This window comes from Dermacentor andersoni, chromosome 7 (genome assembly GCF_023375885.2).
Source record: "Dermacentor andersoni chromosome 7, qqDerAnde1_hic_scaffold, whole genome shotgun sequence".
Classification (NCBI taxonomy): Eukaryota; Metazoa; Arthropoda; class Arachnida; order Ixodida; family Ixodidae; genus Dermacentor; species Dermacentor andersoni.
The window spans coordinates 73117278-73136163 of record NC_092820.1 but is presented as its reverse complement, the minus strand read 5'-3'; the positions used below and the strand labels follow the sequence as shown (position 1 = coordinate 73136163).

Here is an 18886-nt window from a genome sequence, read left to right as displayed (position 1 = left end):
CTTAACCATTTATCGTCACTGGGCTGCGGTGGCACCCTCCCCTTGAGCCCAATTACAGGAGATCATGAGACAATCGATCAGGTTTTCTTATTCTGGTATGGTTTTGAGCACTTGGTACGCGTTATTCTATTGCGGACATTCTTCCTCTAGCAGCCTGCTTTCTTGGACACTGTCATGACTTGCTCAGTTGTGGAGGAATATTTACTCGTTGCAAGGTGATTTCCTTGATAAGTTCTTCATTCATTACGTAATCTCTTGTTCATGTCTTCCCAAGAATGTCAGCTGCTTTTGGTAATAAAAGAATGTCTTTTCTAATTCCAACCGTATTTCGATCAATTCCCCAGATTACATTACGTACCATTAGCAAAGAAAAACTAAACTAACCCAAGCATGCCGGAAACTTTTGCTCTTGGTGATCTTCGCCGTAATAAGTCAACAGTTAATTGCAGTTATCGAGTAGTACAGGACACCGAACCTGTGTCATTTGCGAGCGCTCAGGTACGATACAAGGGCTAAGCGGTGTTCTGGTGATGCACCGAGATTGTTGTGCATGTGTTGCGCAATTTTGCTGAGAGGGTAGACGTGGCTACTATAACGCTCCAATTCATGGAGCAATTCTGACAATATAGTGCGAAATGGAGATGATAGAACATCTCTTCAACGCGCCGAAACAGCTCTGGATGGCGAGCAAGACTGGTAAGCATTTCGTTCCCCTAACAATTGTTCTGAAGCAGGAGCGTTTTACAGCGAAGCTGTTAGCCTCCAGTTGGTGGTGATTTTTCGTGGTGCTCGCCCAAAAGAACAGCCACTGGAAAAGGTGCTGAGGTTTCCATGCAACAGAATTGTGCTTTCTCGTATATTAGAATTACACTCTCATACTATGATTTATTTATTTATTTGTTTATTTATTTATTTATTTATTTATTTATTTATTTATTTATTTATTTATTTAATACTGCAGACCAATCTGGTCCAAACAGGATGGGCAATGCAATTTACAATATATCTCTATTTCACAAAAAGAGAACAACAATAAGAAGAAAAGAAACATGATAGCATCTGAGGAAAGAACACACAAAAAAGGCACGATCAGCTAGTAATGCAGTGCGTCATAAGGTTCTGTTAGGATATTTCAGTCGGACACAACAGAACGTGGAAGAAAAGGAAGACATAAATATTTGCTCTTGCAAAGTAAGGGGTTAGAAAGTGTTTGGTAATTTCGCGTAGGCCTTGCAGACAGATGCGAAAGAAACTGTGTATGATCAATAGCCATTTTGCCGTTAAGAAGAAAGGTTTAAAAATTCAGACGACATTCTTTTCTTCTCGATTCAAGGAGTTGAATATTGTTATATTTCATGAGCTCAGAAGGAGAATCAGTGTACCTAAATTTAGAATAGATAAACTTGACAGCTTTTCGCTGAATCCTTTCTAACTCTTCAATGTTAAGTTTAGGGATCCCAAACTATAGCGAAATATTAAAGCTTAGGCCATACGAATGTGAAATAGCTAAGAAGTTTGACGTTAGGAGGGGAATTTCGAAGTTTATGTTATGAAGTTTATGCAAAAAAAAAATCGCGGAAAGCTGACGAGCAAATGTTATGAATGTGCAGATTCCAAGAGAGGTAATGAGTGATTGTCGCTCCTAGGTACTTGCAACTGGTAAGCTGTTTCAAAGGAAGAGATGTCAGGTTATAAGGATATTTAAGAGGAGTTTTCGTAAGCTTTACAGAAGCATAAATAGCTTTATCGGTATTAAAAGTCATGCCAAAGTCTGAGCACCACTTAGATACTTTAGTAAGATTCGCATTCAACTCAACCTGATCATGTACACCTGTGATTTCACGAAATAAAACAACACCAGCTGCTAATAGGCTAATTTCAGTTCCAGGAGTAATTACAGAGACAATGTCATTTATATATAAAAGAAACAGCAAGGGTCCCAGAGCACTTGATTTAGGCACACCTCATGTTGCAGGAAGATTGCAGGAATCACAACCATAAACTGAAACAAACGGGCTTCGGTTATGTAGGTAATTGGAAACCCGAGAGATGAAAAAGTCGGAAAGGTTAATATTTATGAGTTTATCGACCATATTTTCATAAATAACTCTGTCAAATGCCTTTATAAAATTTAGGAACACTGCGTCAATTTATCCATTATTATCTATGCATGCTGCAAATGAATGAACTAGGGTGACGAAATTTGTTGCAGTAGAACAATTTCTTCTAAATTGACGTTGAGAGCTTCATAGTATAGAGTTTTGCTCGAGAAATTGAATCATGCGTTTTGCTACAACGTGTTCCGAACAAGAAGACGTTGCGACAAAGATGTTAAGGATATTGTCTGATAATTTTTTATTAACAAACGGTCAACTTTTTTATAGACGGGTATAAGTTTAGCTGTCTTCCATACATCAAGTATCCTCACACTTAATAGTGAACATCGAAACAAAATCATAAGAAAGTTAGCAATAGTTTCGGCATAACGACGAAGAAAAATATTGCGCAAACCATCAAGACCACATGTCGATTTTGCTTTCAGATTAAACAGCATTGCGACTGCACCGTGATATGAAATAAAATCAACCTGGGATGCTAAAACGTCCACATGACGCAGATTAACACGTGTGCTTGCTTTTGAAAACACTCCAGTGAAGTAAGCATTAAAATACTCAGCGATAACTTGTCGATCTGTAACAGAGATACCATCAACCGAAACCTGCGTCACGTGCCTGTCAGCCTCGCTCAAGTAATCCCAAAATTTTCTTGGTTCATTTTTGGTAAACTTATGCAAATTTGTGAAAAAGAAGTCCTGAGACTCGTGCACTGCGCGTGTGAGAGCGTTTTTAATATCATTAATGATGATAGGATTGGGAGCAGACTTTTTAGCCCATTTTAGTTTCCGTTTTAAATGAATAATCTTTCGCGTTATCCAGGGTGTACGTTTGTGCACTTCCTTTGGCTTGTTTGGTACGAACGTATTCAAACAATAATTACACATATCAGGGAAACGTTTTCTACAACAAAGATACATTATCATGCTTTTCAGCAAGATCACTCAGGCAATTTTCCATATGCGCAATCACAGAAGCATCATCAGCTTTTTCCTGATCTCCAAATAGCCCATGCTACTAGTTTTATGAGGAACAAATTCAACTATAACAGTGGGTTCTCTAAAGTTCCCTTTTATAAACGCCAAATTTAATATCAAGCAAGACCCGCCGTGGTTGCTTAGTGGCTATGGTGTTGGGCTGCTAAGCACGAGGTCGCGGGATCGAATCCCGGCCACGGCGGACGCATTTCGATGGGGGCGCAATGCGAAAACACCCGTGTACTTAGATTTAGGTGCACGTTAAAGAACCCCTGGTAGTCGAAATTTCCGGAGTCCCCCACTACGGCGTGCCTCATAATCAGAAAGTGGTTTTGGCACGTAAAACCCCATAATTTAATTTAAATATCAAGCAATCTGAACTTTGGATGCGAGTGGGCTGTATGACAATTTGGACCAGGTCATGAGTGAGCATAATACCGAACACGATATTAATATTTCTGGTGAATTTGCTAGTTCCTTGTAGGCGCTCCCAATCAACGCTGGGTAAATTAAGATCACCGAGCAACAAAACTTCTTTATTTAGACAGAAGTACATGCACTCGTAATTTAATTAGGAAATCAGGAGTAGAATCAGGTGGCCTGTAGCATGCTATCAGGATAAAGCTATGACCCCAGCAAGATATTCTTAAGCATAAGCACTCTAGATCGTGGAAGAAGTCCTGTACTACTGCCTCAATTGAAGATTTCACAAGGATCGCTATGCTGCCGCCTCAGGCTTCTCTGTCTCTGCGAAAAAGTTATGAGAAGGAAAGACTGACTCAGTCGTCTGCTATGTCGCTGTGCTGCCAAGTTTCAGTAAGGTCTGAAATATGATGGTCATGTTCAATTAACATTAATTCTAGACTATTTTTGTTAGTAATCCTCCAGGCATTATTACTTAAAAGTCTAAGGTACTTTTTCTTTCGCTTCGGAAGAGTAAAATGACTAACGGTTTCATTGTAGAAACGTGATGAAGTGCTGGTTTGGATTCTACTGTTCAAGTTTTTTGCAGCACATGCGTGCAACTTGGCGCCAAAGGGCAGTTTGGATTGTCATTCTCGTTTTTTTGTTTTGCAGAAGCACCTTATTATTGTTGTTTTCATCCCACACATAGGCCACATTATTCATATACAGTTTGTCAAAAGATAAATAAACCTTATCATGCTTTTCACGGCTTGTTCTTGCGCTTGCCCATAACTTTCTTCGGAAGTCATGGTCTCTAAGCGAGAAATCTTTGCCAAAAGAATATTCAGTATTTTTTTAGTTTATAACCTTTCTTTAGAATTCTTATTTTATTATGTTAGTCCGTTTACTTGAGAATCACGGGCCTTAACCTTCCAGCCGAACCTGTCAATGCGCTCGATATCAATGTCATAATTTCAAGGATTTCCGGAAAAATACTCTCATTGACTGCCTTTTCGAGTGATTCGGTATCCTCTCAGATTCCGACAGACCATAAATGATTAAATGGGATTGCCTGCTATGGTTCTCTAAATCGCCAATTCGTGCCTCAAGTGACGGGATTGTGTTTCCCATGCGTTCAATCTGGTCCTGCCATGAAGAAATTGTCTCTTCTAGGATAGCCAGAGCGTCCAATTTAACATCAATAGCGGATAATCTGATGTCTTTGAGTTATTTGATGTCGGACGCCATTTATTTCAGTTGATTCGAAATTTTTTGCAGGTCAGGATCAGGATTTGACTCAATATCACTTTCAAATAACAACAGCAATCGGAGTTAATCAAGTACCACATGCGATACAAGAATCATCAATGGGCACGGAAGCATCAGCAAACATTGGCTTCTTCTAGATGGAAAAGATTTATCATGCTGCCTTGCCATCTGCGTAAAGAGAATTTGATTGTGAAGCAGCCGCATGTTCTGGAAGCTGCCGTGCCCGGATTATGCCTGAAGGTTGAGTGTAAGTCATACTTTACAATTTTCGCAGACACATTTTACTTTGAGAAATTCAATTAGTTCGTTAGCGTGCTTGCGCTAGGCAGATGGTCCAAAAACAAACGACCACTGGAAGGCTTTGTGTTTGAGTTTCCGTGTAAGAGAATTGTGTTCTCTCGTATATACAAACTACAACCTTATGCTATCATGTCTCTAGGTCGTGTGTAAGCCGCATTTATGAATTTTATGAGGAATTTTACTTTTAGAACGTAGAGCACTTGCATAACGCACTTGTGCTTGGCGGAGGGTTCACAAGTGGCTCTGGAAAAAGATCACCTCAGTCTGTAGCTTATTTTTAGAAATCAGGTGAATTTGAAAGATTGTCTCTTCCTATCACCGCAATGGTTTAGTAGCCTTTATAGTTGCATTCATTTTAGCTATTACGTCGCTTGCATAGTCAGGGACTACTCCCCTCCCCCCTATTCAGAAATGCAACTTAAGTTGAAGCCCATGCTTGACTTGATTAGAATGACGCCTGTCATTAAAGTGCCCAGGTACGCTCACTACGTTTCCTTCGGCGCGTTCACAATAGACATCATTTATATGAAGTCAAGCATGGGCTAAGAGGCATTTCTACATACGCTGGTTAGTCTCGGAGCAGCTGTCTGAGCTTAGGCGCGGCTTTGAAGGACAAATAGCAAGCCAACCAAAATGCAAGCGCGGGTTTTGAAAGCGCAGACTATTTCACACGTGTCACTGGAATGATCTGTGAATTCTTCATATCGACTTGCCGTTTATAAGTGCTAAATGATTCTAACGAGCTGCGCTGGGAGCGTAATGATCTGTTGAGCCTACTATAGGCGGCAGAACAAAACGAGACAGCTTGTCATGTATCACGCATCAGCAGAACATCAGTTCAGATACATTTGGTGTTGTCAGAAGATTAGAGTAGTTGAATTTAGAAGAAAAGTCTAACGACTCAGGCAAATAAGAGGAGGTATGCAATAAATCGACAAATGCGTAAAGTTGCAACATCTTACAATTGGATTGCTTTCTTCTTTTTTCTAGTTATAAATTCAGTTTTGCTGGTTTCAAGAGGAAATGGCCTACACTGTACCTGAAAGAGTTAGCCCTGCCTAGATGAGTGTTTGTTGATTTCGTTCGGCAAACCCCTTTCTGATTTGGTTTTAAAGAATCATCAGTGTTCTGATGTCAGTACACAAACAGCGTGCGGCGGCCCGCCGGGTGCATAAAAACAACGCCCCAAGAAAATAAAGCGGGCTTTCTTCCTTTTTGGCATTAGCAGTGCTGACGTCTGGTCACTTCAACCAGCCTGGTTTTCAGTTTTAGTTTAGTTTTAGGTTTTTAGTACCATTATTAAACATCGTTTCACTTGTTTTAGTGCTCGTTCGGATGCTTTCGCGGATTATTGAGCGTCTACTACTGATGAGTAGCAAGGAAAATACGATCGCTGATTTTTGCATCGATATTTTAGGTGCCACGTTGGGCTTCCTGGAACGCAACGCAAACGTAAGCATGTGATGGTCAATTGCAAGCACAAGTTCGTGATACTTTCGATTGCATTTGCAAGTCACACGTCACCAATCATCTTGCTATCTTTGATGCAGCGCCTTATGCAGAAAACTACTTCTCCTTGGTATACTTCTGGGGTGTTTTTTGAATAAGTCGAACATTGATCATATTTTTCACATCGCAACCTCGCCTTACTTTTCCATTCTAGGGTGCCGTAGTGTGGGCTCTCTTGTAAGCCGTCTGCGTCAGTGGATAGCTACCGCGACTCCTCATTCAAATTTCGTAAGCGGGCTGTTTCAGACGTTTCATTCGCCGATGTAATGCCAATTACCCATGGCATACGTTGTCACAGGTCGGTAAACTCAGTCAGAAGTACAGTGATTTATATTCACACCACAATCGTTTAGCTGTTTAGCAGTTTAGCGATGAGTGGACGTCTGCATGTATATGAACGTGAGGGACTGCGAGTATGAGTGGACGGCCATACCTGTGGGAGCGGGTAATTGCAAGTGTGAATATGAATGATAGTCAGTGTTCACGAATGTGATTGGGCGTGAGGAGGATAATGAGTGGTTGCCGACGAGTGGAAGCTATTGCGTCGTCGATCAAATCAATGGTGGCACTGAACATGACGTTCGCCTAGAATTGGCCGCACTCAAGTAATGCAGGAATTGACCTCTGGTTTCTATTGGTAATATATTTTTCAACGCAGTAGAGCCAGTGTTAATGTGGACTGCATTCGCGAAAATGTTCTGAGGTTAGAACTGTTTGTGAGAGAAGAAGCCAACCAATCATGATGCTGTACAAATTAAAGAAGGAGGTCGGTGAATGGGGAACAACACTTACGAACGAAAATATTTATGTATTCGGCTCCGTTTGCATTATGCTACACTTATAGGCACATCCAAGTTGCTTCGTTAGTAAGCTCAGGTGACTAACTTTCTTTCCTGCCACCACGCGATTGCTGGGCTCATGGTTGCAGACTTCACAGTAAAAAACGTTTACACCCTTTCGGACTTGTCCCCAAACAATAATTGTCATCTGCCTTGCTTGCGTTTCCTCTGTTAAAAACTTGGCGCTCGCTGCTTTCCTCTCGAGAATGCTGTCAAGCTGATAACGCGCAAGCCGTTCGTGATGAGAAAATACGGGGCTCGCAGCGTTAAAGAAAGGAAATGCGGACAAGACAGATGGCGATTACTGTTTAGGGACAAAATACAACCCAAAGTGTCTAAACTATTTTTAAAGTGTTGACTCCCGCGGCCACTATGGCCACCCCTCTGTACAGGCGGCATACAAAAACGTCCGCGTACTTAGAGTTAGGTGGACACGAAACGACGTCCCTCTTGGGTGAAACTCGCCCCAATGGCGTCTCCGATAACCTTACTTCGGGAGGTTTGCCATCTTCAACTTACTTTTGTCGTCGATGGTGAAACTCCAAACGGCGTAGGCAAAGCTTGATACTCCAACGACCCAGTGAAGCAGGCTGACGATGTTCCATTTTAAGCTGGAGAGCAGAGACCACGTTTTTCAAATTTACTGAGAGCACATTGAATCCCCTAAATGGCCGCGCAAAAGACGTGCATAAGAAACGGACTGAGCTGCATATTTTTTTTTGCACTTCCTACCTTTCAGAGTCACTGTATCGGCCGTCAGTATCGGTTTTTTGTTTCCGTCGTTCTGTCATGCCACGAGTCATCATGCTTAGTTATCACCTGCGAAGCCGACTGCAATGCTCTGCATCTTTCGTTGCCCGTTTCCTTGTCAGGAATCAGCTATATGTCTGTCTCTCTCTCTGCTGTCCAGGTCGATTCCATAAGAGAAATGTACTGCTGTCTCAATGCGAGCGTCACAGTGGTCTACACGTATTGGTCGGGCACTCCGCAATATTCACTCACTCAGTCACTTGTGTGGGAAACCAAAACATCCTCTGCTTTCTATTCCAGATACAAACTATGCTGCCTTCATGGAACGCTGTCAAGAATATCGTTTAATCTGCCGAGACGATGCCGCTGGGCCAAATAGGAGACATATGTGATAACCTTTTGAAAGGTGTAGTAAAGAAAAAAAAACCCGCCAAGAAAGAGTGCTTAGGCGTTGCGATAAAGGTCAGCATCGCGCCGACAGTACAACGATGTCTAACATTCTAATCGTCATTTTTCGTTCGTTCGTTGTGCGCTGCGAAGGCAGCTGTGTGCTGTGCGGAATTAATGGTACATTTCTAAACTATAGCCCATCGTGTTCTTGGTAAAACTACGACATGTCGACACGTCTTCAAAAGGAAATCCCACAGGATCCCGTTACAGAGCCACGGGAGAGGAGAAAAATTGGTAGCTTATTGTGAATTTAAATCGATAGTCTCAAAACCCATATTGCAGTCAGTAGACGCCGACTATGAAGTGCCGTACAAAGAAAACGATGCGACATAACATGAACACGGACTTCAACACCGGCAAGGGATTCCTGAAGTTGACGACGTGCAGACTCATTTCGCTGAAGAGGATGGGTAGCAATCGCTTAGTATATTCCATACGATGTTTTCTTCATTCGCTTACGTGGCCGTATCTAATTTAACAAGTTGATTTGAGATGGCAAGATAGCAAAATAACTTTTGCATAGTTATTTACCCATAAAAATTAAAAAAAAATGAGGAATAAAAGTAAAAATGCAATTGACAACAGTTGTTCATTGTCACCTAATAAAGCGGATTTTGTTTCTGTGATTGGAGAAAGAAGGGAGGGGAGGGAAGCTACACGCAAGCGAAGCGGTATGTAAGAAAAGTCGAGAACCTAAAGATCATCATGTTTATTTCTCTCTTCCGCTGTCGAGGCAAGACACACGTCTCAAAACTATCGACTTTTGCCGGGTGTTCTCGAGGATCTCGGCTGGGTGAAGAGCGCAAGTTATAAGGTCACAGGGTGGCACGCACGCGAGACATCTGCAGAAGTACGGGTCAAACACCGCATTGTGGAAGCGCGTCAGACTCGAGATCTCTCTGGCGTCAAGCATGCAGAACACAGCTGCTTCTCTGCGCGACCTTTAGTGAGCCGGCGTCGCGTGAAGCTTGACCTACGGCATTACTGCCTTGTTTAAGAATTGCTTTCTTGAAAGTTTTTGCGCTCGTGTGCGACTGCAGCGAACACCGATCTTGCACTCGCGTCCAGTAATACAAGATAAGGTAAACTCTACTGGATATCGTTGTATTAGCGAAGTGGCTATTTTCATGCCCGTGCAGCCTTCCATGAGGTAACTAAAGTGGCAAAAGTGGCACAAAACGCTGGAATAACTTCACGTAAGCCAGAAATATGTCTTACAAAAATTGGTACAAAACCTTACAGGCATGAGAACTGCCTGTTTGTGGTGACGCTGCGGGAGGAGGCAGGCGCCATGAACGGGAATACTATGCAGTAGCGACGTATCGGAGTAATGTTTTCGACTACGAAAGATAATGACCGTTCGTTCTTCTCGCGATTTTTCTTGGAGAAGTAATAAGACCTATTTCTTTTGCAGCTCGCCTTTCTATGGAAGCGCTTACTCCAGCCGATGTCTTATAACACATCTTATAATTGAACTATACGTCCTGCGCACGTTTATTAAGAACGACTTCGCAAGATGTCGACACCAGCGGCGCTTCCTCTGAACTGACGTCACGAACCCGTCGAGCCATGTGGCTGTCAGAAAGCATCCGTTGGAGAGCACCGATTTGGAGTGTGCTCGGTGGTCGCTAACATAAATTTACAAGAACAATGGGCAGCTACTGGTGAAGCTATTTTGTACACATAGTCTAATTGCCAAGAGGTACGTGCAATAGAGATGTTGGACACACATATGCTCAATGTGTTGTGTACGTGTGTGTCCGTTTGATTTTTTATCTCACTTGTCTGAACAGTATAGCGCAGTAAGCAGAACGATGTCGAAACAAATAGTCGCAGTCGAAGCCTTATTGAAGGAAAAGTGATGGAATCAGCCAGGCGAGCGTCCGGCTCCTTACCTAGGCGAGGCGTAAGGGTAAGGAAAGAGGAAAATAGAAAGTGGGTAACCCATACACGCTCGGCAGAAGGACGCAGAGAAGGAGTGTAAAAGGTTATTGAGGTGCGCTGCAGTAACTGAAGTAATGCTTGCACGGCCTTTTGCGCCAGCGATGGTTGTGGTCACAGCTCCCGCATCGGAAAGTATTCTGGTGTCGAGCCGGTTAAACGCGACCTGAAGTGAGAGTAGGGCTGCCAACAAAAAATGAAATAAAATAAAGATGCTGCAGAGCATAAACGAGGCAACAAAGAAACTAGTTTGCTGTGTACTAAGTTTCAAATGAACGTATTCTTTATTGGCAAAAAAACAAGGAACTAGCTACGGAGCGAAATTTCACAATATCTGGGATCTACAAGGAAAGGTTAGAAAGAGACTGGCTTTCCCCTCCAGCGGCGTGGGAGGGCGCATGATTTCGAAGAAGAACGCGGTGTCTCGTAGTTGCTATGCTTTTTTTCCTTTTGCGGTTGCTTCCCACTCTGCAACGTCGAAGGACATGTGGCAGGCGCTGTACAGGACCACCAACACAGGTACGAGTGGGAAGGGAAAACCTGCAGAATGGGAAAGAGTAGACTTGACAAAATTTTCGTACGCTTGGTAACAGAGAGAGAAAACAAATTATGACGATCCAACCCTGGAAGCTACTCAACCGTGCATTTAGCATTCTTTGGGAGCTGGTGATTTGTGACATTACGGTGGATGGTGTATTACGGGCTCTTGCCACTGTGCCTTCGATGGGCGCCATTTGCAAGCGCCATTTCCTCGAGAACCTTTTTGGGAACCCCTGCAGCGTCGCGCGATAGCCTCTCGTCGCTGCGACCACAGGAGCAGCTTGACAGCACTTGAGTCATCGACCAGTAACGAATCGTGTCAACGACAGCGTCTCAAAACGCCAGCTGTCACAAAGGTAAAAAAAAGGCAACGGTGGTACGATACCACCGTTAGGTTTTTAACGATGCGTTAAACATCCCTACCCCCGAGATCGGCGTGCGAAAGCGGATTAGGCAGTCCAAAGAAACCGTGGCTAGTTCCCAAAGAATGCTAAGTGCAATGGAAACGCGCCGAGACGAGTTGGAATCTAAAGGACGCGATGCGTGTTTCAGTTAGCGAGGTAGAAGCAGTATCAGATGACACGAGCACTGCAGTGTCGTGGCCTGTAGCTCACAGCTGTCGATGTAGTGAAGGCAGTGCATAATGCTTGTCGAGGGAAGAGTGTGGAACAGAGGTGTGTGGGCACAGTTAATAACGACACATAAGTCTATACATTTAGGGCTTCATACACCTTGTGTTACATTGCTACATTTATTCCAGCGTATTGGCAAACAATAGGCACATGCCCGATTTATGCATATCCATGTCCCCTTGACGTCGGTTGATCCTTCTAGCTTTAGGAAGGTTCGGTCACATATTTGTACATGAATCAGCATTCCAAACAGAACTATTTGGACCAAATGAGTCGGCAAATGCTGGTTGTTTGCCAAGTACTAGTACCATGCTTGAGGCAACAGCGTTGTTGGTAGTTAACTGAACAGACGTGGGAAATTTAGTAGGCGCTTAACGCCTGCTTCACCTGCGCCGCGGGTCGGCCCGGCATTGCTCTATCTTCGGCATCTGTCCACGTATGAAAAACTGTTGGTCTACGCACGGACGCGATCCATCAGATCATAGCCATAGACAGTTTCGCTGTAAAAAAAACAAAACAAACCAGAATAGCATAACCTGAAATATTCGTGCATTTTATGCAGTTTTGTCATTGTTGAGTAACTTTCTGTGAGACGAAGAGCAGTTTCCTGCTATTGTGCAGGATTGCAGTAAACAATCAGTTATAAAGGTAGGCGTACCTCAAAGTTCCATACTAATTCCCTTTTTAAAGAATGGTTTGGTGAAAAATTCATCGTTTCCATTCCATTGTTCGAGTGGGCCGATGACACTCTTCTTTATCTCAATCGAAACGCTACTCACACGCTATGTCTATACTCCAGGAAGCATCCCACAAATGCATGGATTGGCTTCATGTTACTGTAATCAATAATAAAGTGACTAAAACAAAGAATATGTGTTTTCATAACCCACTGAAAAAAGTTCCTTCTCAATTCCTGATACATTGTTAGATTGTTAGAGTGGGCATGGAAGTACAAGCAGGATGACAGCCTCATACCGTATCTTCCTATTTGTGCAGTTTCTGGCGATGCTCACCGAATCCGGTAGGAATCCTGCAGCCCCCGACGTTGTCTTCAGCAGCATTTCTTCGATGAATACAGTTTCCAGGCGCGTCAACGGGGTGCAATCGCACCCACCTATCCGTCAGCATCCTGGCTTTGACACTTGGAGCGCGCCTGACGCCCTTCCCGGACACTACCAGCACTGCCACCTAGGCAGAGTGACGTCAACCCTGATATCGCCAAGCATAAAAGCCGACAGCTCCCGTGTCGTCACCAGTGGGCATGGAAGTACAAGCAGGATGACAGCCTCATACCGTATCTTCCTATTTGTGCAGTTTCTGGCGATGCTCACCGAATCCGGTAGGAATCCTGCAGCCCCCGACGTTGTCTTCAGCAGCATTTCTTCGATGAATACAGTTTCCAGGCGCGTCAACGGGGTGCAATCGCACCCACCTATCCGTCAGCATCCTGGCTTTGACACTTGGAGCGCGCCTGACGCCCTTCCCGGACACTACCAGCACTGCCACCTAGGCAGAGTGACGTCAACCCTGATATCGCCAAGCATAAAAGCCGACAGCTCCCGTGTCGTCACCAGTGGGCATGGAAGTACAAGCAGGATGACAGCCTCATACCGTATCTTCCTATTTGTGCAGGTCGGTCATTTTTCTATGCTGCCTACTAAATGTTTCAGGTCTGAAGACCGCTTTATAATTGTGCTTCCATGCCCAGAAGCAGTGTGTGGTTCTTTTTGCAAATTACTGTTGTTGTTGAGTGGCGACATAGACCAAAACCCTGGTCCCAATGATAACGTTATGGCTGAATTGCTTAAAACTGTAAAAGAAACAAACACGCGTTGTATTCGCATTGAAACAAACCAAACCAGTATGTCACAGGCGATAGAAGAGCTTAAACTCTCACACCAGTCCATCACACTTAGCATCACCGATATGAATGAACGCCTACAAGCTCTAGAATGTGTGACTACTCGCTTTGAGACGTTGCAACAAGAAATGAGTGACACGTGTCAAAATATAAAACACGTGCAGCGAGAAACCGCCACACTTCGTGGGCGACTTAACGATGCCGAAGACAGGTCACGACGAGAAAATCTTATATTCTTCGGGATACCCGATGGCCCGTCTGAGAATGCGCGTCAATGCGAAGAAACAATTATCTCCATCGCCTCAGATAAACTGGATATACGTTTACCACCTGATAGTATAGAGCGTTCACATCGAATCGGGAAATTTGCCAGCGGCAAGAATAGGCCTCTAGTGGTGAAGTTTACCACATTCAAGACAAAAGAGCTGGTGTTTTCCAAACGGTCGTCTTTCGCGGGAACAGGTATCAGCGTAAGCGAAGACTTTTGCGAAGCCACACGTCACGCCCGGAAGAAACTTTTGGAATTTGGTAAAGGCTTGAACACTAACTTCAAATTAAACTACAAAAGACTATTTTCGGAAGGAAAGTGCTACATGTTCAATGCCGACGAAAATTCCGTCATTGAAGTGAACACTGGCAGTCAAACGAGGAATGCTGTGGCCATCTCCCCAGGAGCAACGCGTTCTGGACGTGTCTATGCGGAAAATAAATAGGCTCACGCGAGGGGTGGAGGCCCATCGGCAACAGCATCCGTAATCCTTACTAATATTCGGAGCGTTTTTCCTAAAAGAGATGGTTTGAACAGTTTAATTAACGATACTGGAGCTGATGTTGTTGTACTAACGGAAACCTGGCTCTCTGACAAAATAGAGACACGCGAACTCTTTCAATGCAACAAGAAATTTACTGTATATCGGCTAGACCGCACCGATAGAATAGGCGGTGGTGTTTTGATTGCTATTAACTCTAGTTTTGAATCATTCCTTTTGAATGTAACCACTAATTTGGAATTACTCTGGTGCTGCCTATCTATTAATTTCAAAAAAATAATCATAGGGGTGTGTTATCGTCCCCCTAATCCCGATAGTACTTTTGCAGACAAAATTCATGACACCCTAAGCGAAATATCCGTTCGATTTCCTGGATCACCTATGTTTCTTTTAGGAGACTTTAATTTCCCCACTATCGACTGGTCGCGTTCCTGCCCCTTTTCTAATCCAACATCTGCAGAGGCTACAGGATTTCTTAACGTTTGTGCAGATTTTAACCTTGCACAGCTCGTTATCAAACCAACACGTGTCACATCTACTACAAGTTCGTTGCTCGACTTGATTCTGACCACTCATGCTGATAAGGTTTCACCAGTAACCCACGTGCCTGGCTTAAGCGACCATGACATCTTACACTTTAACATTTCCATCCCGTCTACAAAAGTAAAGAAACACACCAAGTATATTAGGGATTACAAAAAGGCTAACTATAACGCTATAAACTCTGAGCTATCATCCTTTCTTGACTACTTCCTGCTAACACATGTAGACCTATCAGTTCAAGAAATGTGGTTGTCTTTTAAAACTACACTAATGCATCTTATCTACAAATATATTCCACTTAGAATAATTCATCAATCCTCTAACGCCCCCTGGTACAATCACCATCTAAAAAGATTATCCAACACAAAATCCAGACTTTTTCGTTCCGCCAAAAGGTCATTAAACGCTGATCGATGGCTAGCATATACATCCGCTGCGAAAACCTACACAAGCGCTTTAAAGATGTCCAAATTTAACTTCTTTAACTCAACCCTACCGTCTCTGTTAAAAACTAACCCAAAACGTTTTTGGAACGTTATGAAATGTACCAAAGATAGCGCTATAAGTCTCGTAAACGATTCAGGCGATCAAGTTCCGAATCATCTTTGCGCTTCTGTACTAAACAACACGTTTGCCCAATCATTTTGCACAGAAAATTTAAGTAACTATCCCCCTTTTACATCCCCTAACTTTCCGGCGATAGATCCCATTACCCTGGACCCAGCAGGTATCCGAGCCAGAATTTTCACGATAAAGCGGTCATCATCATGTGGTATTGACGGTATTAATTCCAAGTTTCTCCAAAACACTGCAGAATACAGCTCCATCATACTTACCTTTATTTTTACTAGATCACTTAACGACAGTGCCCTACCCATTGATTGGAAAACCGGTAAGGTTACCCCACTTTTTAAATCGGGAAACCCACATCACCCTTTGAATTACAGACCCATCTCATTAACTTCGGTACCCTGCAAAATTTTTGAGCACATCATTTTCACTCACCTTGTAAACTTTCTTGAATCAAACAATTTTTTTAGCCCTTATCAGCATGGTTTCAGAAAATCTTTTTCTTGTGAAACACAACTAATAACATTCACTAAAGACTTGCATGCGTTCTTGGACTCAGGTTTTGCGACGGACTGTATTTTTTTAGACTTTTCTAAAGCCTTCGATAAAGTTAATCACGAATTACTTATCTATAAGCTAAGCCTTCTAAATATTGACCCTTTAATATTCAAATGGATTTGCAGCTTTCTTTCTAATCGTACCCAATATGTAACCATCAATGACAATGACTCACCAGAGGTGCCAGTAGAATCGGGTGTACCCCAAGGCTCTGTGTTGGCGCCTTTACTTTTCCTCATTTATATTAACGACCTGCCTAACCAAATCACTAGCTCTATTTGTTTGTTTGCCGACGATTGCGTAATTTACCGAAAAATAACTAATGATTCTGATATGGTTACATTACAATCAGACCTTGATAACGTTACAACCTGGTGCTCCCGCTGGCACATGAATCTTAACACTTCAAAATGCAAATTCATGAGAATCTCACGCAGCCAAGTATCTTTTTATAACTACCATCTTAACAACATCCCACTTGAATCAGTATCTTGTTATAAATATCTTGGAGTGCACATTACAAATAATCTCTCATGGAAACGACATATCGAACACATTACATCAAAAGCTAACCGCATGCTGGGCTATCTTAAACGAAATTTTTCACTCGCACCTTCTTCCCTGAAAAAACAGCTATATGTCACCTACATTCGGCCTAATCTAGAGTATGCATCCTCAATATGGGACCCTCATCAATTAACCTTAATTAACAGCTTAGAAGCTGTGCAGAATCGGTCCGTTCGTTTTATTCTCAACAATTACCAGCGCACAGCAAGCGTAACTAGCATCAGACTTGCCCTCAACATACCTCTCCTTTCCAAACGCAGAAAAATCGCTCGCCTTTGTCTGTTTCATAAAATATACCACTTAATTCCTACACTCAAATCACGCTTTATCGAACCAGCCCATTTTACTTCCGCACGCTTGGACCATCGTCATAAGGTGAACATCCCATTCCACAAAACGTCTACCTATGGTAATTCATTTCTTCCAAAAACATGCCAGGAATGGAATCACCTACCGGATCCACTAGTCTGTATAACTAACACAGATAACTTCCGTAAGGCACTTACTAATATTATCTAGTATGCCTGATGTGAATGTATAAAGCAATTCCGCTTTCTCCTGAATATTATTGTTGATAAACCCTCTGTTTTATTATCTACCTAATCTGCAAACATTGTGTACTGTATTATGCTTTATTTTCTATCATTCTGTGCTTATTGTCTCACTCTAACCTGTCCTATATACCATGTATTTATATTTAATCTGTATTACTGAAGTTTTCCGTTTTTCTTTGTATAATTATATTTTTACCGCATTATGCTTTTTTGTTTTTTGTGTCGCTCTCGAGTTATTTTTACGTTGTACCATGCATTGTCATCTAATTAGTATTCGTGTTTTCTTTCTCCTTTCTTGCATACTTATCTGTATTTATTAGCCCCTCCCCTCTATAATGCTTCATTGTAAGCCCTGAGGGTACTATAAATAAATAAATAAATCTAGTTGTTAGCCATGCGCATGCAAACCTCTTCAACACACTGAGTCTGTAAATACTTGGGTTTAAATTTTTATTGTGATAACGCGTGAAGCACTTGGTTCTGTTTGTTGTATTTGATACACTGTTTCATATTAGATGCCATTTTCTGTTCGTATTATCACACACGGATTAGGCTACAGCGCGCCCCGTTACGGATTGACAGTCTACTTTCGATGAAAAAAAAATAACTGCATGTTGGATTCACTGTTGAAAAACATTGGTTATAATTTGGATTTCCTGGAATATTTATTTCAATTTCCCGTAACTTCAAATTAATTTGCCCAAACGCAATCGTGTTAGAACATTTTTAATATAATCAATACAAAGTTCTATATGCCTCATTAGGATCGGTCAGGCCAAAACAAAATCAATGCATACCACGCTTTTCTGCTAGGTATAGTAGGAGAACTCGCACACACTATGTGAAAACATACTTCAATAAACTGCCACCAAGCGTCATTCTTTTGCCTGCACCAAACATAAGATAAAATAGCTGTTGCAGGTTATTCATCTAATAAAATTATAAAGCTTCTGTTTCATCAATTAAATCGCATGCATGACGTTTGCAGAAACCATGCTTTTTGTGCGACGTGTCTTGATGTTCAGCGTTATTGTGACACTCTATGTTTCGAAATATTCCTAGAGTTCTCTTGCTTTAGGCAGCAACGTGGGTGTAACTATATCGGCCATACTATATTCAACAGATGGGCCTATAAGATATTGTCGCTTTTGCCTTCTTTCGCATTTATTCATCGATAGTTCAACATAATTTAAACTGACCCTTCTCTGTTGCAACTTCATTGTTTTATATAAGTTTCTGTGCAATAAATCGTAATTATTACACGGCTATGGTCCTTACCTTTTGTTGCTGCTTGTTTTCAGCAACATGCATTTGCGTACCTCGCGCAGCTTGGGCGGTCTGTCACACGCTGCCCTACAAGCATCTTCGTCAGGCTTGATGCATACATGTACATGTTCGAAACGTGCGAAAGGTTATTATTATTATTATTATTATTATTATTATTATTATTATTTATAAAATTTATATTATTATTATTATAAGCCTTCCATCTCCATAGAGCTAACACAGACACTCAGGTTACCTAGCCTCACCTGTAGACGCAACAAATCGGATTTTCTTTCTCTCCACAAATTAATACATGAAAAGATCTGCTGCTCGCATTTGCTATTTTACCGTGCGCTTTTACATTCCGCGGAAAGGCACGAGGAAACAACACGCCTTTCAGCTTTCCGATTTTTGTAACCGTCTATCTGTAGTGCAGGCGACATATGGCACCTATTCAGTTTCTGGATACTC

The 18886-nt window shown here is 42.3% G+C and overlaps 2 protein-coding genes and 1 long non-coding RNA gene across 6 annotated transcripts in view; 1 reads left to right on the top strand and 2 right to left on the bottom strand.

Moving 5' to 3' along the window:
* The window catches only part of LOC129385743 (uncharacterized), a 141999-nt gene extending 135710 nt beyond the window's left edge, over nucleotides 1–6289 (top strand). For all 3 annotated transcript variants that reach the window (XR_008613279.2, XR_008613278.1, XR_008613277.1), the window contains 2 exons: nucleotides 4775–5012; nucleotides 6056–6289. This is a non-coding gene — a long non-coding RNA (uncharacterized lncRNA). The remainder of the gene's footprint in view (nucleotides 1–4774; nucleotides 5013–6055) is intronic.
* The window catches only part of LOC126534312 (protein-cysteine N-palmitoyltransferase HHAT-like), a 44729-nt gene extending 35519 nt beyond the window's left edge, over nucleotides 1–9210 (bottom strand). Inside the window, exons 1-2 of one of the 2 annotated variants that reach the window (XM_055072805.2) lie at nucleotides 8146–9210; nucleotides 7933–8024 (exon numbers count right to left, since the gene is read on the bottom strand). In XM_055072805.2, coding sequence (XP_054928780.1) covers nucleotides 7933–8024; nucleotides 8146–8219 — 166 coding nt within the window. In that variant the 5' untranslated portion in view covers nucleotides 8220–9210. The remainder of the gene's footprint in view (nucleotides 1–7932; nucleotides 8025–8145) is intronic. The other variant, XM_055072806.2, reaches the window with a different exon arrangement.
* Nucleotides 9211–10815: 1605 nt separating this feature from the next.
* LOC126534307 (protein-cysteine N-palmitoyltransferase Rasp-like) overlaps nucleotides 10816–18886 on the bottom strand; it is a 76685-nt gene continuing 68614 nt past the window's right edge. The window contains exon 12 of the mRNA XM_050181583.2: nucleotides 10816–11094. Within this exon, the coding sequence (XP_050037540.1) occupies nucleotides 10988–11094 (107 nt within the window). The 3' untranslated portion in view covers nucleotides 10816–10987. The remainder of the gene's footprint in view (nucleotides 11095–18886) is intronic.